Source organism: Pieris napi, chromosome 2, assembly GCF_905475465.1.
Source record: "Pieris napi chromosome 2, ilPieNapi1.2, whole genome shotgun sequence".
NCBI lineage: Eukaryota > Metazoa > Arthropoda > Insecta > Lepidoptera > Pieridae > Pieris > Pieris napi.
This window is the reverse complement of record NC_062235.1, coordinates 8,899,816-8,918,923: the sequence shown is the minus strand read 5'-3', so window position 1 is coordinate 8,918,923 and position 19,108 is coordinate 8,899,816. Positions and strand designations below refer to the sequence as shown.

The 19,108-nt window shown below is 32.1% G+C and overlaps 3 protein-coding genes and 1 long non-coding RNA gene across 5 annotated transcripts; 2 read left to right on the top strand and 2 right to left on the bottom strand.

Moving 5' to 3' along the window:
* Positions 1-2,305: 2,305 nt before the first annotated feature.
* Positions 2,306-4,363, top strand: LOC125059900 (60S ribosomal protein L26). Its single transcript, XM_047664588.1, has 4 exons — positions 2,306-2,433; positions 2,649-2,830; positions 3,763-3,903; positions 4,191-4,363. The coding sequence occupies exons 2-4, from the start codon at positions 2,663-2,665 to the stop codon at positions 4,326-4,328; spliced, it is 447 nt and encodes a 148-aa protein (XP_047520544.1). The 5' UTR covers positions 2,306-2,433; positions 2,649-2,662; the 3' UTR covers positions 4,329-4,363.
* A 1,907-nt stretch (positions 4,364-6,270) lies between these two features.
* On the bottom strand, positions 6,271-7,836 carry LOC125062281. Its single transcript, XR_007119226.1, has 4 exons — positions 7,685-7,836; positions 7,330-7,595; positions 7,073-7,202; positions 6,271-7,000 (listed from the first exon to the last, which is right to left on the bottom strand). It is a non-coding gene; the product is annotated as an uncharacterized LOC125062281 (long non-coding RNA).
* A 7,458-nt stretch (positions 7,837-15,294) lies between these two features.
* LOC125058447 (bifunctional lysine-specific demethylase and histidyl-hydroxylase NO66) lies at positions 15,295-17,273 on the top strand. Its single transcript, XM_047662524.1, has 2 exons — positions 15,295-15,431; positions 15,531-17,273. The coding sequence occupies exon 2, from the start codon at positions 15,629-15,631 to the stop codon at positions 17,255-17,257; it is 1,629 nt and encodes a 542-aa protein (XP_047518480.1). The 5' UTR covers positions 15,295-15,431; positions 15,531-15,628; the 3' UTR covers positions 17,258-17,273.
* A 332-nt stretch (positions 17,274-17,605) lies between these two features.
* Positions 17,606-19,000, bottom strand: LOC125058456 (protein PBDC1). 2 transcript variants are annotated; one of them, XM_047662535.1, is made up of 3 exons: positions 18,964-19,000; positions 18,625-18,723; positions 17,606-18,551 (listed from the first exon to the last, which is right to left on the bottom strand). In XM_047662535.1, exons 1-3 carry the CDS (start codon positions 18,970-18,972, stop codon positions 18,162-18,164), a joined length of 498 nt encoding a protein of 165 aa, XP_047518491.1. In that variant the 5' UTR covers positions 18,973-19,000; the 3' UTR covers positions 17,606-18,161. The 2 variants fall into 2 exon arrangements, with proteins under 2 accessions (XP_047518491.1, XP_047518497.1); XM_047662541.1 differs by lacking the exon at positions 18,964-19,000 and adding an exon at positions 18,817-18,957.
* Between the last annotated feature and the right edge of the window lie 108 nt (positions 19,001-19,108).

Here is a 19,108-nt window from a genome sequence, read left to right as displayed (position 1 = left end):
GTTGAAGGTTTTGCGTTTGTAGCGAGCGAGCTTAGAGCTTAGAGCTAGAGCGTAAATATGAGAAAATGTTTATTTGCATATTATATTGTATAAAATACTATTATTCGTGAGCAGTATCCGAGTGTAGCCTAGCCATTAAGCGTGGGATCCTAATTCCATGGTGTCACGTTCGAACCCAGAGTACAAACCAATTATTATAATAAGCATTATTATCTCTTTGTGTGCTATGAACACTTGATCGTATTGCGAGAAAAAATATCGCGAATAAATCAGGATATCTTAGAGCCAGGCTGATTACCATATATTTATATAGAGAGTTCAGCCCTAGAATGTCAGGTTACGGCTTTTAAATTCCATGTTAGAAGAAATAAATAAGAAAATTAATATGGGGTATGAATGGCTTTGTCTTTTTGCAGTCAAATAGTCATAGACTTATTACTGATTTCATACATTCAGTACAACACTGCCTTTAGGTTCTTATTTATAGCTATAAAATGCGCCGAATTATAATTCACATTAAATATTATTAATTATTAAAATCATTATATACCTAACTCTAAAATCACAAATATAAGGAATAAATCAATTATACCAAACACTAACAAAGAGCAAAGAAACAATGACAAAAAGAGTTGAAAAGTTGGTACCGTCGACATTTCCTATAACTATTGGGAGAAGCTTCTAGCCCACAATATCTGGATGTAAACACATAGAATATGAAATAACTAAAAAATAGTAACGGTAACACAATTTTTTAAATTATTACGCATAATAACTACCTTATCGTTTTTTACCGGGTTCGGTTGGTGTAGGGATACACGCCGTTGCAGCCGATCTAATACTTAATACTTACTTAATTTAAGTAGTTTCAACACCACTTCTGTGGCGTATTAATATTAAAACGCAATTAGATCCCCCACCTCATAGACACCCGAAAACCCTAACCCTATTTACGCCAATGCATGTGTCAGCCCATGGTAATGATAATGTGTGTAGGTACGCCATTAGAGGAATTTAAACAAATCTTAAATATTTGATAATAAAACAATCTTTTACCGGATTGAAGTTATGTATTTACAATTATTTTTCATAATTTCTTAAATATGACATTAGAAATAGATTTGCCATATATCGGAAGTATTGTTCCTATGCCTGCAACTAGCCATATCATTTTGAAGCTTTTCGCCCCATTTACTACGGGAATGTTGACCAAAGAAGGTTTGACTTTCTTCGTTCTCATTATTGCTTTACTTATTAGCAAAATCTATCATAATACTGATAACTAAGTTTAATTCAAGAAAAAGTAGAAAAAATATATTTATTAGCGACACCTATTTTTATTCATTTGAACTATGATAATAACTTCGCAAACACTTTTTTCATTAAAAGTCTACTTTTATAAACAATTTAACAATATAAGCTTTTTGAGTCTTAAACTATGAAGAAAAATTAAATAGCTTTAAAATTCTAGTGAAACCAGTACTTACTATTAACTATGTACTATCTAGCTATGGTCAACTGTCAACATTATAATCTACATAAAATGCTCTTATTAGTATAGCCAGTATTTTTCCCCCTAATAATACCCAAAAAATGTGTTTAAAATAATATTAAATTTCTTGTTTTTTTTTATTTTATTCTTACATCTTTTCGTGATAACTGATTTTGTAATTAAGAGAAACCAATATTAAATTGCAAATTTTGTATTTTTCGATTAAGTTCCCAAAAAGGTTTATTAAAAAAAGAACCTGTTATTTGAAATGGGCTATTTGACAAAATTTTAAAAACCATTTCAGATTATTTATTAGTGACTCTAGAACCGATACATACTGTCATTTTTAATTATGTTAAGGCTTTAAAAAAAAAAATTTAAAAACCCGCCAAAACGTTATTCTATCAAGATGCCGTCGTACTAGTCGCTATGACGTATCTGCCTGTAATCACGCAAAAAGTTTTTTACATGCTTATTTATTATTCTTAAATACCACAAATACACATATCATATTTAATTTCAATCAAAAACAGTCATCGACAAATTATACTCCAAGGCAGGTGTTATTATTTACAAGTATTCTACGTCATCGTCGTATGAATTTTCTTTTTAATAATTAAGTAATACATATTAACAAGTTATTTTACTCTATATTTACCATAACTATTTTTACAGCCATGTTTCATACAAATTATTTTCAAATATATCACTTTTTAATCCTGTCAAATAGTAATCATGTTTTGAATTTATTACAAAAAATTATATGATTTCTCGTTATAAAACCGTATTTTTTTTATAAAGAAAATATATTTCTGTTATATATTTGGGTAGCCCCTATTAAAAATTTACGTTACTTTGGGAGTTGGGAGTCCTAAGTCACGAAACTGGCAACATTCATTCTGTATGTCTTTTTGATTTGATTCTTAGCCGTGTCGTTTCGGGTAGGTTTTAAATCTCTTTAAATCGTCTATTTTGTTAAGTTTTATAACATTCATATTTTATTTTTCCAAAATATATTGATCTAAAAGCTTATAGCCATGACTATTTTAGCTAAATACGTAAATAGTGTACCAAATAAACATTGTCGGAGTTTGACATCAATCATGCACAATCGGTAACCTATTGTTAGTGTTAAAACGTGTAACTTGGATTTCAGCGAAGACTGCCAGTATGAAGTTCAATAAACTGGTGACGTCCTCCAGAAGGAAAAACAGGAAGAGGCATTTCAGCGCACCTTCCCACATTCGAAGAGTTCTTATGTCCTCACCTCTGTCGAAGGAACTTAGACAGAAGTTCAATGTGAAGTCAATGCCCATCCGTAAAGACGACGAAGTACAGGTGAATATCTGTATTTAATATATTAATGTAGTCAGACTTTTTTTATGTCAAATGTTAGTAATGTGCTGCTCATAACTAGCATGTGGTGACTGCATTTCTGATTAGTCGCATTAATCTTGCTAGTTTGAGAGCAGTTATTGTATTATATATGACATTTGTTGTACACGTGCCTCTAACAAATAAATGCAAAACAAAATGATGATGACAAACCATTCTTAGACCACAGTTGTTTGTTGTAACTGACTTGGTAGACTTGAGGTTTTCTCTAGTTAACCTTGGAGGTTATGGCTAATCTGTGCCATGGTGTATAAATGGCTCTGATTGTTTTGCTATAACAGAACTGTTCATAATAAACTTATTAATGTCCCCATTAGGTATTCATTTTAATATACATATAAATGTATATACAAGTTTTACTCAGCTTTTCTGATTTAGTAAAACAGATGTAGTGATATTCATATATATCGCTTTGTTGAACTCTTTTAGTTTAAATAATATGTAGGCCCTTGATTCCATTACCTTGTGAGGCTTGTGGTTGTATGAAATTATCTAAATATTTCATTTTTTAAGAGAATTACAATATTTTCCTATAATATATTGCACTTTATGTTGTAAATTACATATTACACTTGTGAAATTATTGAAGCTTTCAGAAGAACAATTAAATATTTATATTAATTATAGAATAAGCTTATATGCTTCGTATGATTCTTATAATCATTTTCTATGTAGAAAAAATACTGTGGTAAAAAACATGATTGGCCGAACTCTTATTACATTTAAATAACTACCTTAAGTTCTAGCTTCTTTTACTATTGAATTAACTTAATAAACATTGAAATAGTTCAGTTAGATTAGTATACATGAATATTACCTTTCACGCTGAGTATTTGCTGTTGATAATTTAAAAATAGTTACTTCCTTGGTGACAGGTTGTACGTGGTCACTACAAAGGACAACAAGTTGGCAAAGTAGTGCAAGTGTACAGAAAGAAGTTTGTTGTATACATTGAGAGGATTCAGAGAGAAAAAGCCAATGGAGCCAGTGTATATGTCGGCATTCACCCTTCAAAGGTTCGTTTTCTAGTAGAATTAAAATTGCTAGCTAATAAGGTTATACCTTAATGCAACAGTTATTTTTGTAACAATATACTTTCTTTCACTTAACTAACATTGTTACATCTAATTTAAGTGATGATAAATTTTATACAAAAGCATTTTCTTTGACACACATGTGAAAACATATGTGCAGAGATTATGTGACTGCTGAGACACTTCCATGGCTCTGATAAATTAAATTATCATTTAATTACATTGATATATGGTTGAACTATTATAACAATTTTCATATTTGGTTTCAGTGTGTTATCGTTAAACTGAAAATGAACAAAGATCGTAAGTCCATCTTAGACCGTAGAGCGAAGGGCAGATTGGCGGCACTTGGCAAAGACAAGGGCAAATACACTGAGGAGACTGCAACAGCAGTTGAGACCTCGTAAACATAGTTTTAAGAACAATAAAAATATTAAAACAATACTGCTTTTTTTTAGACTCGGAATTGAGTTGAAGGAGGAAGGATTTATAAATATATTTTGCTATTTAAATATTGTAACTACATAAAGCCACACTCTGGCTGTTGTCCCAACTCTTAATTATTAATTGAGCTAGTGTATGCTTTATTTTGAATTGTTAGTAAAGTGGGAAAGCGAGTGCCATTAAATATACTACCAAAGCCCTCGGACCTTTGCTTCAACTTTGGGTAAAGAGGCGCTGGGGTAGGGATGTGATATTCTGTATAAAAAATCGATTTTTTTTTTGATTATTCTTAAAATGTTTAAGAATAATCGAAATTAACTTAATCTCGTTTTGATAGATTTTAGGTGAAATTTGATAAATGCTGAGTGTATGCCTTTTCAGTAGCACATTGCAGTCTTTTTAATTGTATGTAATCTTGTGCTGCTTAATAAATTTATTTTACTTTTAAATTATAATGTTCCATTCAAACTTGAGTATTTGTAAAATTAACTGGTTTTATAATCCTTTCGATGTTTTACAAAAAAACATCAATGCATCCACTATATCAATACATCTTCAAAGCATCGGATTCAATGTATTGCATTGTAAACATAGATGTATATCGAATATCCCTAATAGTTCGAGGTCCGGGTTATAAAAGACCAGACATAATGTCGGGAGGTAGCAGATGAAAAATCTACTATGATTGATTTTCACATCCCTACTTAAAACCCAATACCGCCAACCCCATCCAAAAAAAATCAACTCTTCAGACCCTAGACTTGTCAGATTCTGCCTCTACTCGGTCTATACGAAATCGTCAAAAATACCTCCATCAAATTGATTGATTGATGTTAACTTATCCTACCTGTCTGAAATTTTAAGTTTAACATAATATGCATTAATGGTGCGTTCCACTAAGCGCTCACGACGCTCACGCTCACGACCGCTGATTTCCCCATTCCACTTGATTGTCAATGTTACTGTCGTTAACTCAAGTGGAATGGATTATGGAGCGTTTCGGGCGTTCATGTAATTATTACAAATGTCAAGTTTGAAAATAGTAGAATTTTAAGGAGGTTAGGTAATCATAAACAATAAGTTTTGATATTTTTGACTTAAATTTATTTATGTTAAAAGTGAAGAATAATTGAATATTTTATAAATAATTTTCGTGAAGTTATCAAACAACTTAAGTTTAAATATAATCGAAATGGCTTTTACGGCAGTTGGATATTTGCTTATGCATCGCAATAAAGCTCCAGAAACTAGTTCATCTAGCTCAGATGAAGAATGGGATGCAATTATAAAAAATTATAATCGTGAAAACCGACAACTTAGGCCACGTATTATTGACTATGAAAATGTAATTTTTCGCTATTCGGATGAAGAATTTAAAAGTCATTTCAGGTACATAATTCTCTATCTCATTAGACTGTACATTTTAAAATATTGTTTAATTGCAGGCGTAAATTATACTTGTTGATGCCAACCCCCACGACACCGTATACCGCGACGAGAGCTAAGCGACCCTTTCATTCGGCGAAGCATATAATTAATTAATTTAACTATATTTTATTTTTTTAGAATTTCAAGGAACACATTCAATTATTTACATGATATAATAGAAGAAAATTTGGTTCGACATGTCCCTGGGTGCCCTACAATTCCATCTCATCATCAATTAATGATAGCTCTTTGGAAAATGGCAACAATGGATTCACTGTTATTTTAAAGTACTAACTTTAGTATTGAAAATTAATTTACATATAGTTAAAATGTTCTACAGATCGTATGTGATCACAAGACTCTGATAACTCATTGTTATGCTGGACATCCTGGGTCTGTTCATGATCAGAGAGTTTTCCGTTTATCAGAAGTTGCAGATTACGTAAATGATGATGATAAATTCTTAGAAAATTGCCATATGCTAGTATGAAATACATCAACACTTACTTACTCCGTATCGAGATAATGGACATTTAACTGGAAAACAAAGAAACTATAATTATCGTCATTCAGCTGCACGAGTGACTGTTGAACGATGTATTGGAATATTAAAAGGACGCATGAGGAGTTTATTACATTGTCTACCAATGACAAGAGTCGATTTAATGGCAGAGTACATCATTGCATGCTGTGTCGTCCACAATATCTGCATTTTACAAGGAGATGAGTTAAATGTAATCACTATCCCTGAACATAATCAAGAAAACGTAGAAAATAATGGAAACTATTCACGTGAAGTCAGGAGAACTGCAGGAGTTATTAAAAGAGATGCTATTATGAATGCCTTGTAAAACTGGTAGAAAACTCATCATAAATCCTGTTAGGAGTAATCACAATAGTTTTATAGGACCGAAAATTATCAAAGTTGTATGATCATTGGATTTTTGAATATTTGAGTGAAAATAATAATTTGATGTAAATTGTATGAACTATAAATAAAATTTTTAAGATTTACAAATTATTACAAACAAATTTTTTTTAATTTAACATTTAAATTCTTATTTGTTGGCTAATTTTTCTAAAACTTCAAGAAATTTCTCGTCCATTTTCATTCGCTCTAAGTGTCTTTTTTTTTTATTTTCTTCATGTTCCTCTTTTTGATGCAATCTTTTTTCCAGTAAAGATGCTATCGACGCCTTTCTTCTTTCTAGAATGAAATTGAATTTGTAAATTAGTTTTTTTTGTAGACAATTAAAATTATCTCACATAATCAACCTACTTAGTGAACATCCGCTATCAGATCCCGCTGTACTATCATTATTTTCTGCTTCTTTCAATGACAGACCAGTAGAAGATGCAACTGCAACTGGATTGCACCATGCTTTTTTGCCAAAAATTTCATCCATAATCTACCAAAAGTATATTATAAAAATTAATTATATAAAATATATTTCATGAATAAGAAAATTGTTTATTGGTTTTATAAAATATTTTTAAATGTAAAATTTATGAAAATATTGAGTAATTTGTACTAACATCGTAAAACTGCCATGTCTTTCTATTATTTCCTGACTTATTGTTATGATCCTTTGTAGATTTATATGTTTTTTTTAGGCTTCGTATTTTAGAATGACATTGCGGTCCGGTCACATCGTATCCTTTTTTTTTCATATCTTGGGATATTTTATTCCATACTTGTTTTTGAGAAATTTTTCCACTGTTCAGAGTTCCTTCCATAGACCTATATAATTCCAATAATAATAATACGCAGGGTGAGTTCCACCTGTATACTGAAGTTTCTCCTGTGCAAAAAAAAAAAATATAATTAAAATTCTCGCATAATATATTATATGAAATAAAATGATAATAGAATTTCAGATGTTCATTAAACCTTCAAATTGTGGAGTTTCAGAGTTGAGATTATCACTATCAAGCCGTTCTTCAATAAAACTCTCTGAAGTCTCTTCAATAAATTCTTGATCTACTTGAACAGATGCGGAAGCTTCAGCTTTTCTTAATAGCTCAGTTGCAAAAAATACATCTGCAAATAAGGTTTAAAGACTTTATTTCTCAAAAAAGACAACAAATGTCACTTACATGAGAATAATACTCTAGATAACATAACAATGTAGTCGTTCTTAAAATAATCACAATAAAATATAGCCGTACATGCAATAAATTTAAAAAATAAAAGTAAACAAAGAAATATGAATTAAAAGTAAGTAATAAGAAATGAATTTAAAAGTAATTTTGTTTAACATATTCACTTAGCTTCGATTTGAATGAATTGATAGAAGTAATATTTTTTATATATGTGGGTAGTTTATTATACAGCTGTGCGCCTTCGTAGGTAAACATTTTTTTGCCGTAGTTCGTACGTACTTTAGGTAATGCAAGATAACTCGTTCGACGCATACTTCGTACACGTGGCGGTTTGGAGAAAGCTAAACTAGTATGGAGAGAACTTGTTATAATTTTTTTTACAAGAATACATGTGTGATAAATATAAAGTTGTTTTAGATTCATTATGTTTGTGTCTCGATATATATTTATGGTAGGTGCAAGATAATTATAGTGGAACAGTATTTTTATAATTTTATTTTGTAATACTTGAATATTTAATAATTTAGTTTTAGCGGCGCTGCCCCATACTTCAATTAAATAAAGTAGATGTGGCTTGACCAACGAGTTGTAGATGGTGTAACGTACCTGACGTGGGATACACCGAGCAATGTGTCGAAGTGATCCCATAAGTGAACAGAGCTTAGATCTGATGTGCTCAATTTGTGTATTCCACGTCAAACCGCTATCCATTCTAAGACCGAGATATTTTTCTGTACTTTTTTCTTCTATGACCGTGTTATTTATTTGTAATGGATCATGAGGTAAAACTTTTTTATTTTTAGATTTTAATATAATGTAGCATGATTTCGACGCGTTGACAGTGAGTAAATTATATTGAAACCAAGTGAAGAGTAGATTAAGGTCTTCTTGGGCTCTGCTGAAGATATCTTTGATTGAACTGCCAAAGTAAAATAAACACGTATCATCTGCATATAAAGTAAGGTGACCGTTTAATCCAATTTCATGCAAGTTATTTATATAAATAAGAAAGAGTAATGGACCCAAAATAGAACCCTGTGGAACGCCGTATTCGATAGGCAACGGTTTACTCTGAGTATTATCTATTTTAACTACCTGAAATCGATTTTTTAAATATGATTGAAAAATTTTGAGAGCTGTGCCTTTGATTCCAATGCATTCAAGCTTTTGTAGTAATAGTTTATGGCTTACAGTATCAAATGCTTTTTTTAAATCAATAAATACACCTAACGTAATGTTTTTATTATCTATGTTGGTCCTAATTTTAGTAATTAAGTCAATAGTTGCAGTTAAAGTATTACTTTTTGGTCTAAAACCATACTGTCGTTCAAATAAAAAATTTATAGACGTTAGATACTTTGTAAGACGGTTATATAGTATCTTTTCAAGTATTTTACTTATTATGGGTAGCACCGAGATTGGTCTATAGTTTCCAGTGTGAGTTTTAGATCCAGATTTAAAAATGGGAGTAACTTTAGCTATTTTTAGAGAGTCTGGGAATTCTCCAATTTCTAATAATTTGTTAAAACATTTAGATAGGTTTTTAGCAATATGATCTTTCATACATTTTATAGATTTTGTGCTAATACCGTCCAGGCCTGCACTACAATGTGTATCCAAATTATTTATTACTTTTAAAATTTCGTCACTACTACATGGTTCTAGTATCATCAAGTTTGTAGACTGTTTAGTTGAAGGTAAAGCTTTTGAAAAATTATCATGATAGGTTTTTGGTATTTCGTCAGCCAGAATTTTACCTATTCCAGTGAAGTATCGGTTAAATTCCTCACAAATATTGTTTTTATTAGTAATTTCGATAGAATTTATTATAATTTTCGAAGGCCCACAGCTAGTATTTGTTTTATTTTTTGCTAGGTCATTTACAAGGTTCCACATTTTTTTCGGATTATTTTTCAATTTTATGAATTTTTGAAAGTAATAGGCATCTTTGGTATCCCTAATGCGTTTACAAACATAGTTTTTATAGTCTTCGAATTCTTGCTTTGTAGTTTCACAGTCACGCATGTTTTTTAATTTTATCCATAGTTTATTTCTTTGGTTTATTTCGCTGATTAAATCATTATTAATCCAATCCTTTTGAGGTTCGTTAAGTATTTTCTTTTTGATTATTTTACAGTTGTTTACGTGATCTATAATAGAATTTTCCAGTATCTTGTACTCATCATTATCTTCGTCAAGTCCAAGAGTTGTTGTTAATTTTCCCAATTTTTCGTAATCGATCGCTTGGTACTCGATAATTTCTTTCTTCAGAATCTTGACAGTTTTTAACTCTACATATATATGTTTATGGTCTGACATAGAAGATTCTATTAAAGCCATGTGAAAGTGATCTTTTATTAAGTTCGTTGTAGCGTGATCTAATATAGATTTTCGTGTTGTTGAATCCCTTGTGGAATACTTTTTAGATATTTTATTGAGTATTGTATATCCAATTTCGTTCATAAGTTCAATGTACTGCTTAGATTTAGTGTTTTTAGTTAATAAATCTGTATTGAAATCTCCAAAAACTATAGCTCTGCGTTTTCTTCGAAGCTGTTGAGTGTATGCTTCAAGGAATTGATTGTAGTTAGTATTACCAGGGTAATAGATGACACCTACTTCTATTTTATATCTTTTTAATTGTACCCAAAGATAATTATTTCCATCCTGGTAGATTGATTCTGACAAGTTGTGCTCAAGACTGTTATGAACATATATGGAAACTCCACCACCAATTGTATCTGTACGAAAATTGTAATAGTGTGTGTAATTTGGTAGTTTTAGTTCGCAAGCCTGTTTCTCATTTTTGATCCAGGTTTCAGTTAGTAATATTATGTGTATAGTTGTCGAGAACGATTTGAGCACGCATTGTAGTTCATCAAACTTTCCTTGTTTGCAAATACTTCGAGCATTTAGATAAAAGAATGACAGTCTGAAATTAGTTTTTTGTATGTCGTTGTAGCTGTCGAGCACTTGATATGTGTTTACATTCGCTTTTGCCTCTTTAATTATCAGTTTTTTGATGAATTTTTTATTATTAATGGTGTTCCGTTTTTATATTTTATTGTTATGTCTGTTTCGCCATTACTTTGGCGTCGGAGCAATTCTTCTTTTAAGTTTTTTAGGAATTTTTGCTGTGCTGGAGTTTGGTCTGAGAAAATTTGTATTGTTGAAGGCAGCTTACTTTTGTTTTGAAGAAGAAATTTGACTGTGTCTGAAGAGTTATAGAATACCTTAACTCGACGAATTTTCGTTGGATTATATTTGCCTAACCTAATAATTTTTATTGGTTTCGGAACATCTTCTGTAAGTGCTCGGAATATATTAAATATATCGGTTTCATCTTTAAGCATATTTTCTCTTAAATTATTGGTATTTTGTTCTGGTAGCCCAACCATAATGATGTTTTTCTTTCTTTTATTTCGTTCGTTTACTTCTTGAATCAATTCTTCGCTAAACATTGGTTGGATAAGCTTTGAAGATGTCTGGGGTTCAGTAAGACTCATTTTATTCACACTGGTTTCTAAAGTATTGATTTTATTTTCTCCTAAAATAAGTTTCTTCTCTAATTGACTCATTTGTTTTTTAATTTCAGTATGTTCTTTGTGAATACTAGATGAAGATCTAGAGAGAAGAAGAGAAATAAAATAAATTTACCAAATATATATATATATTATTAATGAAAATAAATATCGTTTACATTGAGTTAGGTTATGCTATAAATTATTCAGGAAAAATGTATAAATAGCTGTTGAATATAAACTAAAATCAATTGTATTAAATTTATATTGCATAATTATATTTACCTCTTTCTGAATCAAATAATGTGATTTTTCTTGTCGCCATCTTTAAGCTTTGAATATAATAATATTATTATTTGTCATATTTCAAAATAAAATTTCAAAAATTGCGCCAAATTATTCTCAACGATCACAACGACCCACCTCTTTAGATGGGTCGTTGTGAGCGTTGCGTGAGCATTAGTCATGACGTCACGAGTGACGTTTTCGCCGTGACCACAACGACCGCGGTCGGTATGTGGAATGGCTAAAGGAGCATTTTGATCGTCGTGAGCGCTTAGTGGAACGCACCATAAGTAATTTAAAAGCTTTCTTTGTGTAAAAAATTAAAAATACATCTGCTCAACTCGGTGATTTACATTATTTTGTGTAAAGTAAGCTTTGGCGTTGCGTAGAGATGTGGGGTCACTCTGCATCTTCTACCGCATTTACCATGGAGAGTGTTCAGAGGAGTTGTTCGGATTAATACCGGCAGCTGAATTTCATCATCGGACGTCGAGACAGAATACGAAATTCCACCCGTATCACCTCGACGTCCGCCGTTCCACAACTGAGCGTTTTTCAAGGCAGTTTTTGCCGCGCACCACCACTATGTGGAACCAGCTGCCCACTGAAGTATTTCCGAACCAATTCGACTTAGGGTCCTTCAAGAAAAGAGCGTACAGGTAAATTAGCTTGGAGAAATTTTTGCGTTTGTAGTAGTGTATGGTCAGCAAATAAAAAAAAAAACAACATTTTATTTTTAGTTTTTATTTTTTTAAAGGTAATATACGTTTGTGGCTGGAGCACACCAAATGCGTACACGTCTACGCATACGCACTACGTACTAATACGGACGTGAAAATGTGTATCCACTGCATTGTAATCTATGGAACTGTATGAGGCAGATAAGCCAGTTCCAAATATTACAAGCAGTGAATGCCGGTTTTCACTTCAGTGAAGACGTGTATGAATTAGGTGTTCTCCGGCCATAAATGTTTTATTCTAATAATTCATCAACCCCAGGCATATCACAATCATCCCCATCCTCGCTTTCATCAGATGAATTATTTAAATTAATTATGATTCGTTCTGATATTGTGTCTAAAGCTGCGTCTCTACCCTGATATTTGTTTTCCTCCTCAATAGCATGCAGACAAACTTTTCTCCATTCCTCTACAGTTATGGCGTTCATTTTTTCTTCAGCTAATGACATTATAACCTTCATATTCATTGCGACATTCTTTTTTGCGACATATGTTTTCACTATCCCCCATATATTTTCTATAGGATTAAACTCCGGATGGTATGGTGGTAAACGCAGCACAGTATGACCGTGCTGTCGTAATATTTCGTCTATCTTGTACTCTACAAATCTCGCCTTGTTTTGCAGAATCAGTTCATATAATTGAGGCTTAAGCAACGTGGATGAATGCTCAATGTTTCGCAATGTCAGCCAGTCAATCATTTGCTGTTTTCTAGAATTACTATTCGGTGCAGGATTTTGTATTGAGTTATGATATGGTGCGTTGTCAACAACAACAACACTATTTGGTTGTAAGTTGGGTATTAATTGAGTTTGAATCCACCTTGAATAGTTGTCATAGTTCATATTGTCGTGGTAATCTCCACTTTTTTGGTTGGCTTTAAACATAAGCAATGCATTTGGTATAAAGCCATCCATACCACCGGCATGAACAATGATTAAGCGGTTGCCTTTCGATATATGTTGCTTCAAACCTGAAGTGCTTCCATCTGACCAAGATTTCGAGAGGGTATGTGATGTATGTATATATGTTTCGTCGGTGTAAACAATTGGTCGGCGTTGTTCACGATATTCAGCAATTTTCATCAAATAATTAATTCGCAAGTATCTAATTTCGTGTTTTTCCATAAGAAGTTTCCGGTTATCTTCTGTTTGCTTCCAATTAAAACCTAATGACATGACGTGTTTTCGTAACGTGCTGACACAACCTTTATAATCGATATCTTCTTTTAATTTTGCGTGCAAAGTTTTCAAAGTGGGAATTTCTTTATTTGTGATGTGGAAGTCATGAATTGTTCTTCTGATAACTTGCTGATCAAAGTTATCGATTACTATTGTAGGTTTACGATTCGGTTTCTTTTTAGGAGATTTAAATGTTACTTCCTGATCTGAAGGTCGACATTTGCTTTCTGATACTACCTTTCTGACGGATGCTATTGAAATTCCCGTTGATTTAGCAACTAATTGAGTGGGAGTCATAATACTGCTCGGGTTGTTATTACACTCATTTTCGAAATATTTGTACAAACAGTACAAAACTTCTTTAGTTTGAGAAGTCAAAGGCTTGCCTCGACCATGTTTTAACACTGGAGCCATTTTTAATTAACAATATAAAGTTGCAACACTTACACACAAATTAAACACTTCAACAAATATTATAACAATAATAACAAACAATAACAACAATCAACAAATACAAAATTTAACAATTAACGTAATAATTATAATTTTTGAATGAAATGTGTGCTTTATGTTCTAACAGTACCAAGCGACTGACGCCGGACTGCACGTGGCACCTGCGGACAGCGTAAACTGGTTTATTCTGGTTTTGTGCGTGTTTCCACTTTCCACTATCAAGTGACGATTTTTTGCTTTAGATTGAAATATCTCGGAAACGGTGCGTCCTAGGCCAAAAATAAATTTTGACCCCCCCGTAGACCCCCCGGAGTTTTAAAAACCTAGATGAAAGGAAAAAAAAATATATATCGGTCTCTCCTCTTTGAAGTTTCACTTCTATCGTGTGTGAATCGCGCACACACCTTTTTTTTATAAAGTCAAAACCTTTTTTTTTAAATAAAAACTTGTTTTTATTGATAACAAAAATCAGAGTGTTGCTAGGGATAAGTATAATATTAAATAGTAATGTTAGGATATCGAAACATTTTTGTATAGGCCAGAACGATATAGTGGAAACGCGCTCTAAGATCTGAGTAATATACACACCACTACATATGCAAAAATTTCTCGAGACTAATTTCACTGTACCAATTCTTAAAAGGCCGGCAACGCACTCGCGAGCCCTCTGGCATTGAGAGTGTCCATGGGCGGCGGTATCACTTAACATCAGGTGAGCCTCCTGCCCGTTTGCCCCCCGTTCTATAAAAAAAAAGCCCAAGTCGGCTTCGAGCGTTCTGAATACAAATATCAACGTAAATGATGGATTTTAAAATACGGGAGTCATAGCTCATCCCCTTCCTCTCCGAATCATGGCAGCAATATTCAATACAACATTTTTACCCCAGGAGGGTACCTGCACTTCTGGTACAGGAGAATCCGTCCCTGGGTGTGCTCACTCAGTACAGGCTGTCCCGCGTATTCTGGGGGGGGACAAAATACCGCTCAACTGCAGAGGCAAATCTAGAAATACTCCTCCCTCAAAGGCCGGCAACGCACCCACTAAAAATGGGTGTCTATGGGCTGCGTAGACTGCCCTTTTTTGTCATCCCGCAAGCTCGTTTGCCCCCCTATTATATATAAAAAAAAAACATATTGGGTTTTGACATACATAAATAAATTATCTGTGCGTATAACAAACAGACTATGATAATTAATTATTGTTGTAATCTGTTTCTTCTAAAGTGCCGTATTCGATTTCGGAAGTCGGAACATAAAGCTAATATAACCTAAAAATAATTATACTCTAAGCTATTTAGGTTATAATGAATGTTATTATTTAATCTACTGTGTCTGTGTACGTTTAGTAAGCAACGGTAAATCATTTTCGTTTTATATTTTAATTTTGTTCTGTTGTAGTAGAAGCCTTATTAGCTATAAATACAGTATGGACTTACCAGTTTCGGCGTTTGCAGTGTACAATTCTAACAAAACTAAAAGGAAAAAAAAATCTAAATCGAAAAGCAAACACCCATTACCATCAAAATGTAATTCAACTATCAACGACAATATTATGATAAAAGTAAGTGCAAAACTTAATAAAAAACAGACAAAAGAGTCAAAGAAAAAACTAAAAAATAAAGCTAAGAAAAAAATATTTAAAGAAGTTAAAAGACATTCTCAATTTAATGGCAAAAAGAAACTTGAAACACTGCAAATTTCTGATAGTGATGATATTCCTGATCTTATACCTGGACCAATTGAAAATGTTATCAATGGTTTGGAATCAAGCACTGCTGAGTTAGATGAATGTTCAAATGTAAGCAATGCAAGTTTTGAGTTTATGCCAGTTCATACTGATAGCTCAGAAGAAGCCATTAAGATATTTAAATGGATGATTGCACCTTACAATGTTGAAGAATTTCTTAATCAAATATGGGAAAAGAAACCTTTACATATTGCCAGAGAAAAACCGTTATATTACAAAGAATTGATATCCACGCCCATTATAGATACTATGCTAAGAAATGAAAATATTCAATTTACTAAAAACATTGATATTACATCATATGTTGATGGTAAAAGAGAAACACACAACCCAGAAGGAAGAGCTCATCCTCATTTAGTATGGGATTTCTACTTGAATGGGTGTAGTATTCGATTATTAAATCCTCAAACTTATATCTCACACCTTCATTTACTCAATGCAACTTTGCAGGAGTACTTTCACTCATTTGTTGGAGCTAATGCTTACTTAACTCCTCCTGATAGTCAAGGTTTTGCACCACATTATGATGACATTGAAGCTTTTATTTTACAAACTGAGGGGAAAAAACATTGGCGAATCTATAAACCTAGGGCTGATAATGAATTTTTACCAAGAGTTTCCTCTAGGAACTTCACAGATGATGAGATTGGTGAACCTATTATGGAAGTAACTTTAGAAGCTGGTGATATGCTCTATTTTCCTAGAGGATATATCCACCAAGGAGTTACTATAGATGGGCAACATTCTCTTCATGTTACAATAAGCATGTACCAAAAGCATTCTTGGGCAGATTTGTTTGAAAAGATGTTACCAGCGGCATTACAACTAGCTGTTAATGATAATGTAGAACTAAGATATGGACTACCATTTGATATTTATGATAATTTTGGCTTAGTCCATTCGGATTGTAACACACCACGTAAGACAGAAATAAAAGATATAATTTTTAGTTTATTTGATAAGTTGAAATCACATTTGCCTTTAGATGAAGCTGTTGATCAAATGGCTAAACATTATCAACGAGATGCCTTGCCACCTGTAATTACAGATTTAGAGAAAGCAGTTACTGTGTATGGTGATACTGATGTTATGGTGGATGATGGAAAAGTTATAAATAGGGTTGAAATAAGTCTTGATACAAAAATAAGGCTTCTTAGAAAAAATATAATAAGAATGGTGTCAGAAGAGAGTATCAGATTGTACTATTATGTTGAAAACTCCCTAGAGTATCATGGGAGTGAATTACCATTTTTAGAAATAGAAGAAGACATGGCACCTGGCATTGAGACACTTATAACTTCATACCCAGAGTATATTAGGGTGGAAAATCTAGATTTACAAAATGATACAGACAAACTGCAGATTGCTGATGCATTATGGAGTAGAGGCCTGATAATGACAGAAAGTCCTTTAGAAAATATTGATGATGAATAAACATTGTACAATTAAATATTTATTTATTACTTTGCACTTACCTTGTCATTACTTATGTAACCTTCTAAGTTATCTCTTAAAATTAGGCATTGCCCTATGAGTTGTAAGAAGCTCTGCAAAGCCTTATTAAAACCCCCTTATGGTTACTGTTATGCTCTAAATCATTCAAAACCATACCTTGGTAATAAAGTACATATGGGCTTGCTTAGAAAAAAAGAAAAATAAACTTGGCTGTTTAAACCATTTGTATTGTAAAAGGCCCTCATAATTTTATATGATTTTTATGAACATACAGAATGAAATTCTAAGTAATTTTGGTACAATATCACAGTCAAATAAAACACTGAATGCTATACAAAATTTATTTAAAAAAATCATAAAAATGTATGAGTAATTGAGCACCTCATTCATTTTTGTATCCTTTACCATCCATTAGTGAAGTTAAGGCAAGTATACATAGAACAAATCAAACCTTCCAGATTTTTGTTGGTGAAGATATGCATATCAAATTCACATTAAACATGTTACAATTATAAAACATGAACTTACATAGTTCACTAATACATTCCTTAAATTACAACATTTTATTAAGATCTGAAAGTTCATATAAAATATTTAGAACTCAACTACCGAGAAATATTCAGGTAGTAGCAGTGAAGTAACAGTATCTTTCCTACTACCTATATTATGTTAGATATAATTATACTGCAGGTTATAGGAAAGTTTTGGACTAATATATTTTAAGGAATATTTATATTGCTACATTTGATTAACATATTTGTATTTAATGTCTGTTACAATAAAATCAATTTTCCAAGTTTATAAATCAAAAATGGCAGGTCCATAGTTCCTTCTGCCTTAGGGATGGCTGTGTTATAATTATGTCTCCCGAAGACTTTAATATCTATGCCATTATTTCAGTTTGATGATTTCGTTCCTCCATATTAGCTTTGGATGCACACTTAAATAGTTTTTTAACTTCATTGTTCAACCCTTCACGATTTCTTGCTATTTCTATAGCATAAAATTGGACCCGTGGAACTAAAATTGTGTTTGATTCAGAGTAATCACCATTTGTGTCAGCTCTCATCAATGTACCAAAACTGTAGTCCTCAACAATAGTTTTAAACTTTTCACAGTATGCTCTCCACTTGGCTTTATTAACGTTATTTTTGATTTCATTCTCCTTAATGTAAGCAACATCTAAATCTGGAAAATCTTGCCGAAAGTGTGTATAAATAAGATCATCGTGTGGGGTCAATTTTAGCCATCGCGTATCTACTGAACATAAAACCTGCCAAAGTTGATGAATATTTATGTTAACTTATTGCTATATCATATGCACACAGTAACATCAAGTAACTTACATTAAAATAAATATCGCTGTGTTCCATAGCTCTAGCTGCCCATAAATGTTCTAGGGTTTCATCGTTACCGAATTCCTCTGCTGGTCTCGTCAGAACATCCTAAAATATTTAGACATGAAACAAATTGAATTGGAGAAAAAAACATTTGTTTTTCTCTAATTCAATTTTAATATAATAGCGACATGATCCTACCATTCTAATATACAAGTTATTTAAAACTATCGTTGTGACACCCGTTAAAATAGTAATAGAATATGTTATCTCAATTAATAACAATCTGGAAATAGATACATATATTTTTTATACGCTTAATATATTTCAATTTTTAAAAGGTTATACCATAACCATAGAGCTAAAGAGCAGGCTAGTTATCTGCTTACTGCTACAGCCTACACTAGTCACTAGTAAGTAGTAGTACATAGTAAGCTGGTATAGTTGTACCGGAATCTCATGGCAAATAGGGAAATAAAAAATTTGTTCTGGG

Bases quoted from the DNA above. Each gene is read 5' to 3' on its own strand.
- LOC125059900 (XM_047664588.1), top strand. From the start codon at position 2,663: ATGAAGTTCAATAAACTGGTGACGTCCTCCAGAAGGAAAAACAGGAAG. The intron at 2,831-3,762 runs GTGAATATCTGT...CCTTGGTGACAG, and splicing joins GTAAAGACGACGAAGTACAG to GTTGTACGTGGTCACTACAA. The intron at 3,904-4,190 runs GTTCGTTTTCTA...ATTTGGTTTCAG, and splicing joins TCGGCATTCACCCTTCAAAG to TGTGTTATCGTTAAACTGAA.
- LOC125058447 (XM_047662524.1), top strand. From the start codon at position 15,629: ATGATAAAAGTAAGTGCAAAACTTAATAAAAAACAGACAAAAGAGTCA.
- LOC125058456 (XM_047662535.1), bottom strand. The intron at 18,552-18,624 runs GTAAGTTACTTG...CAACTTTGGCAG, and splicing joins ACAGCGATATTTATTTTAAT to GTTTTATGTTCAGTAGATAC.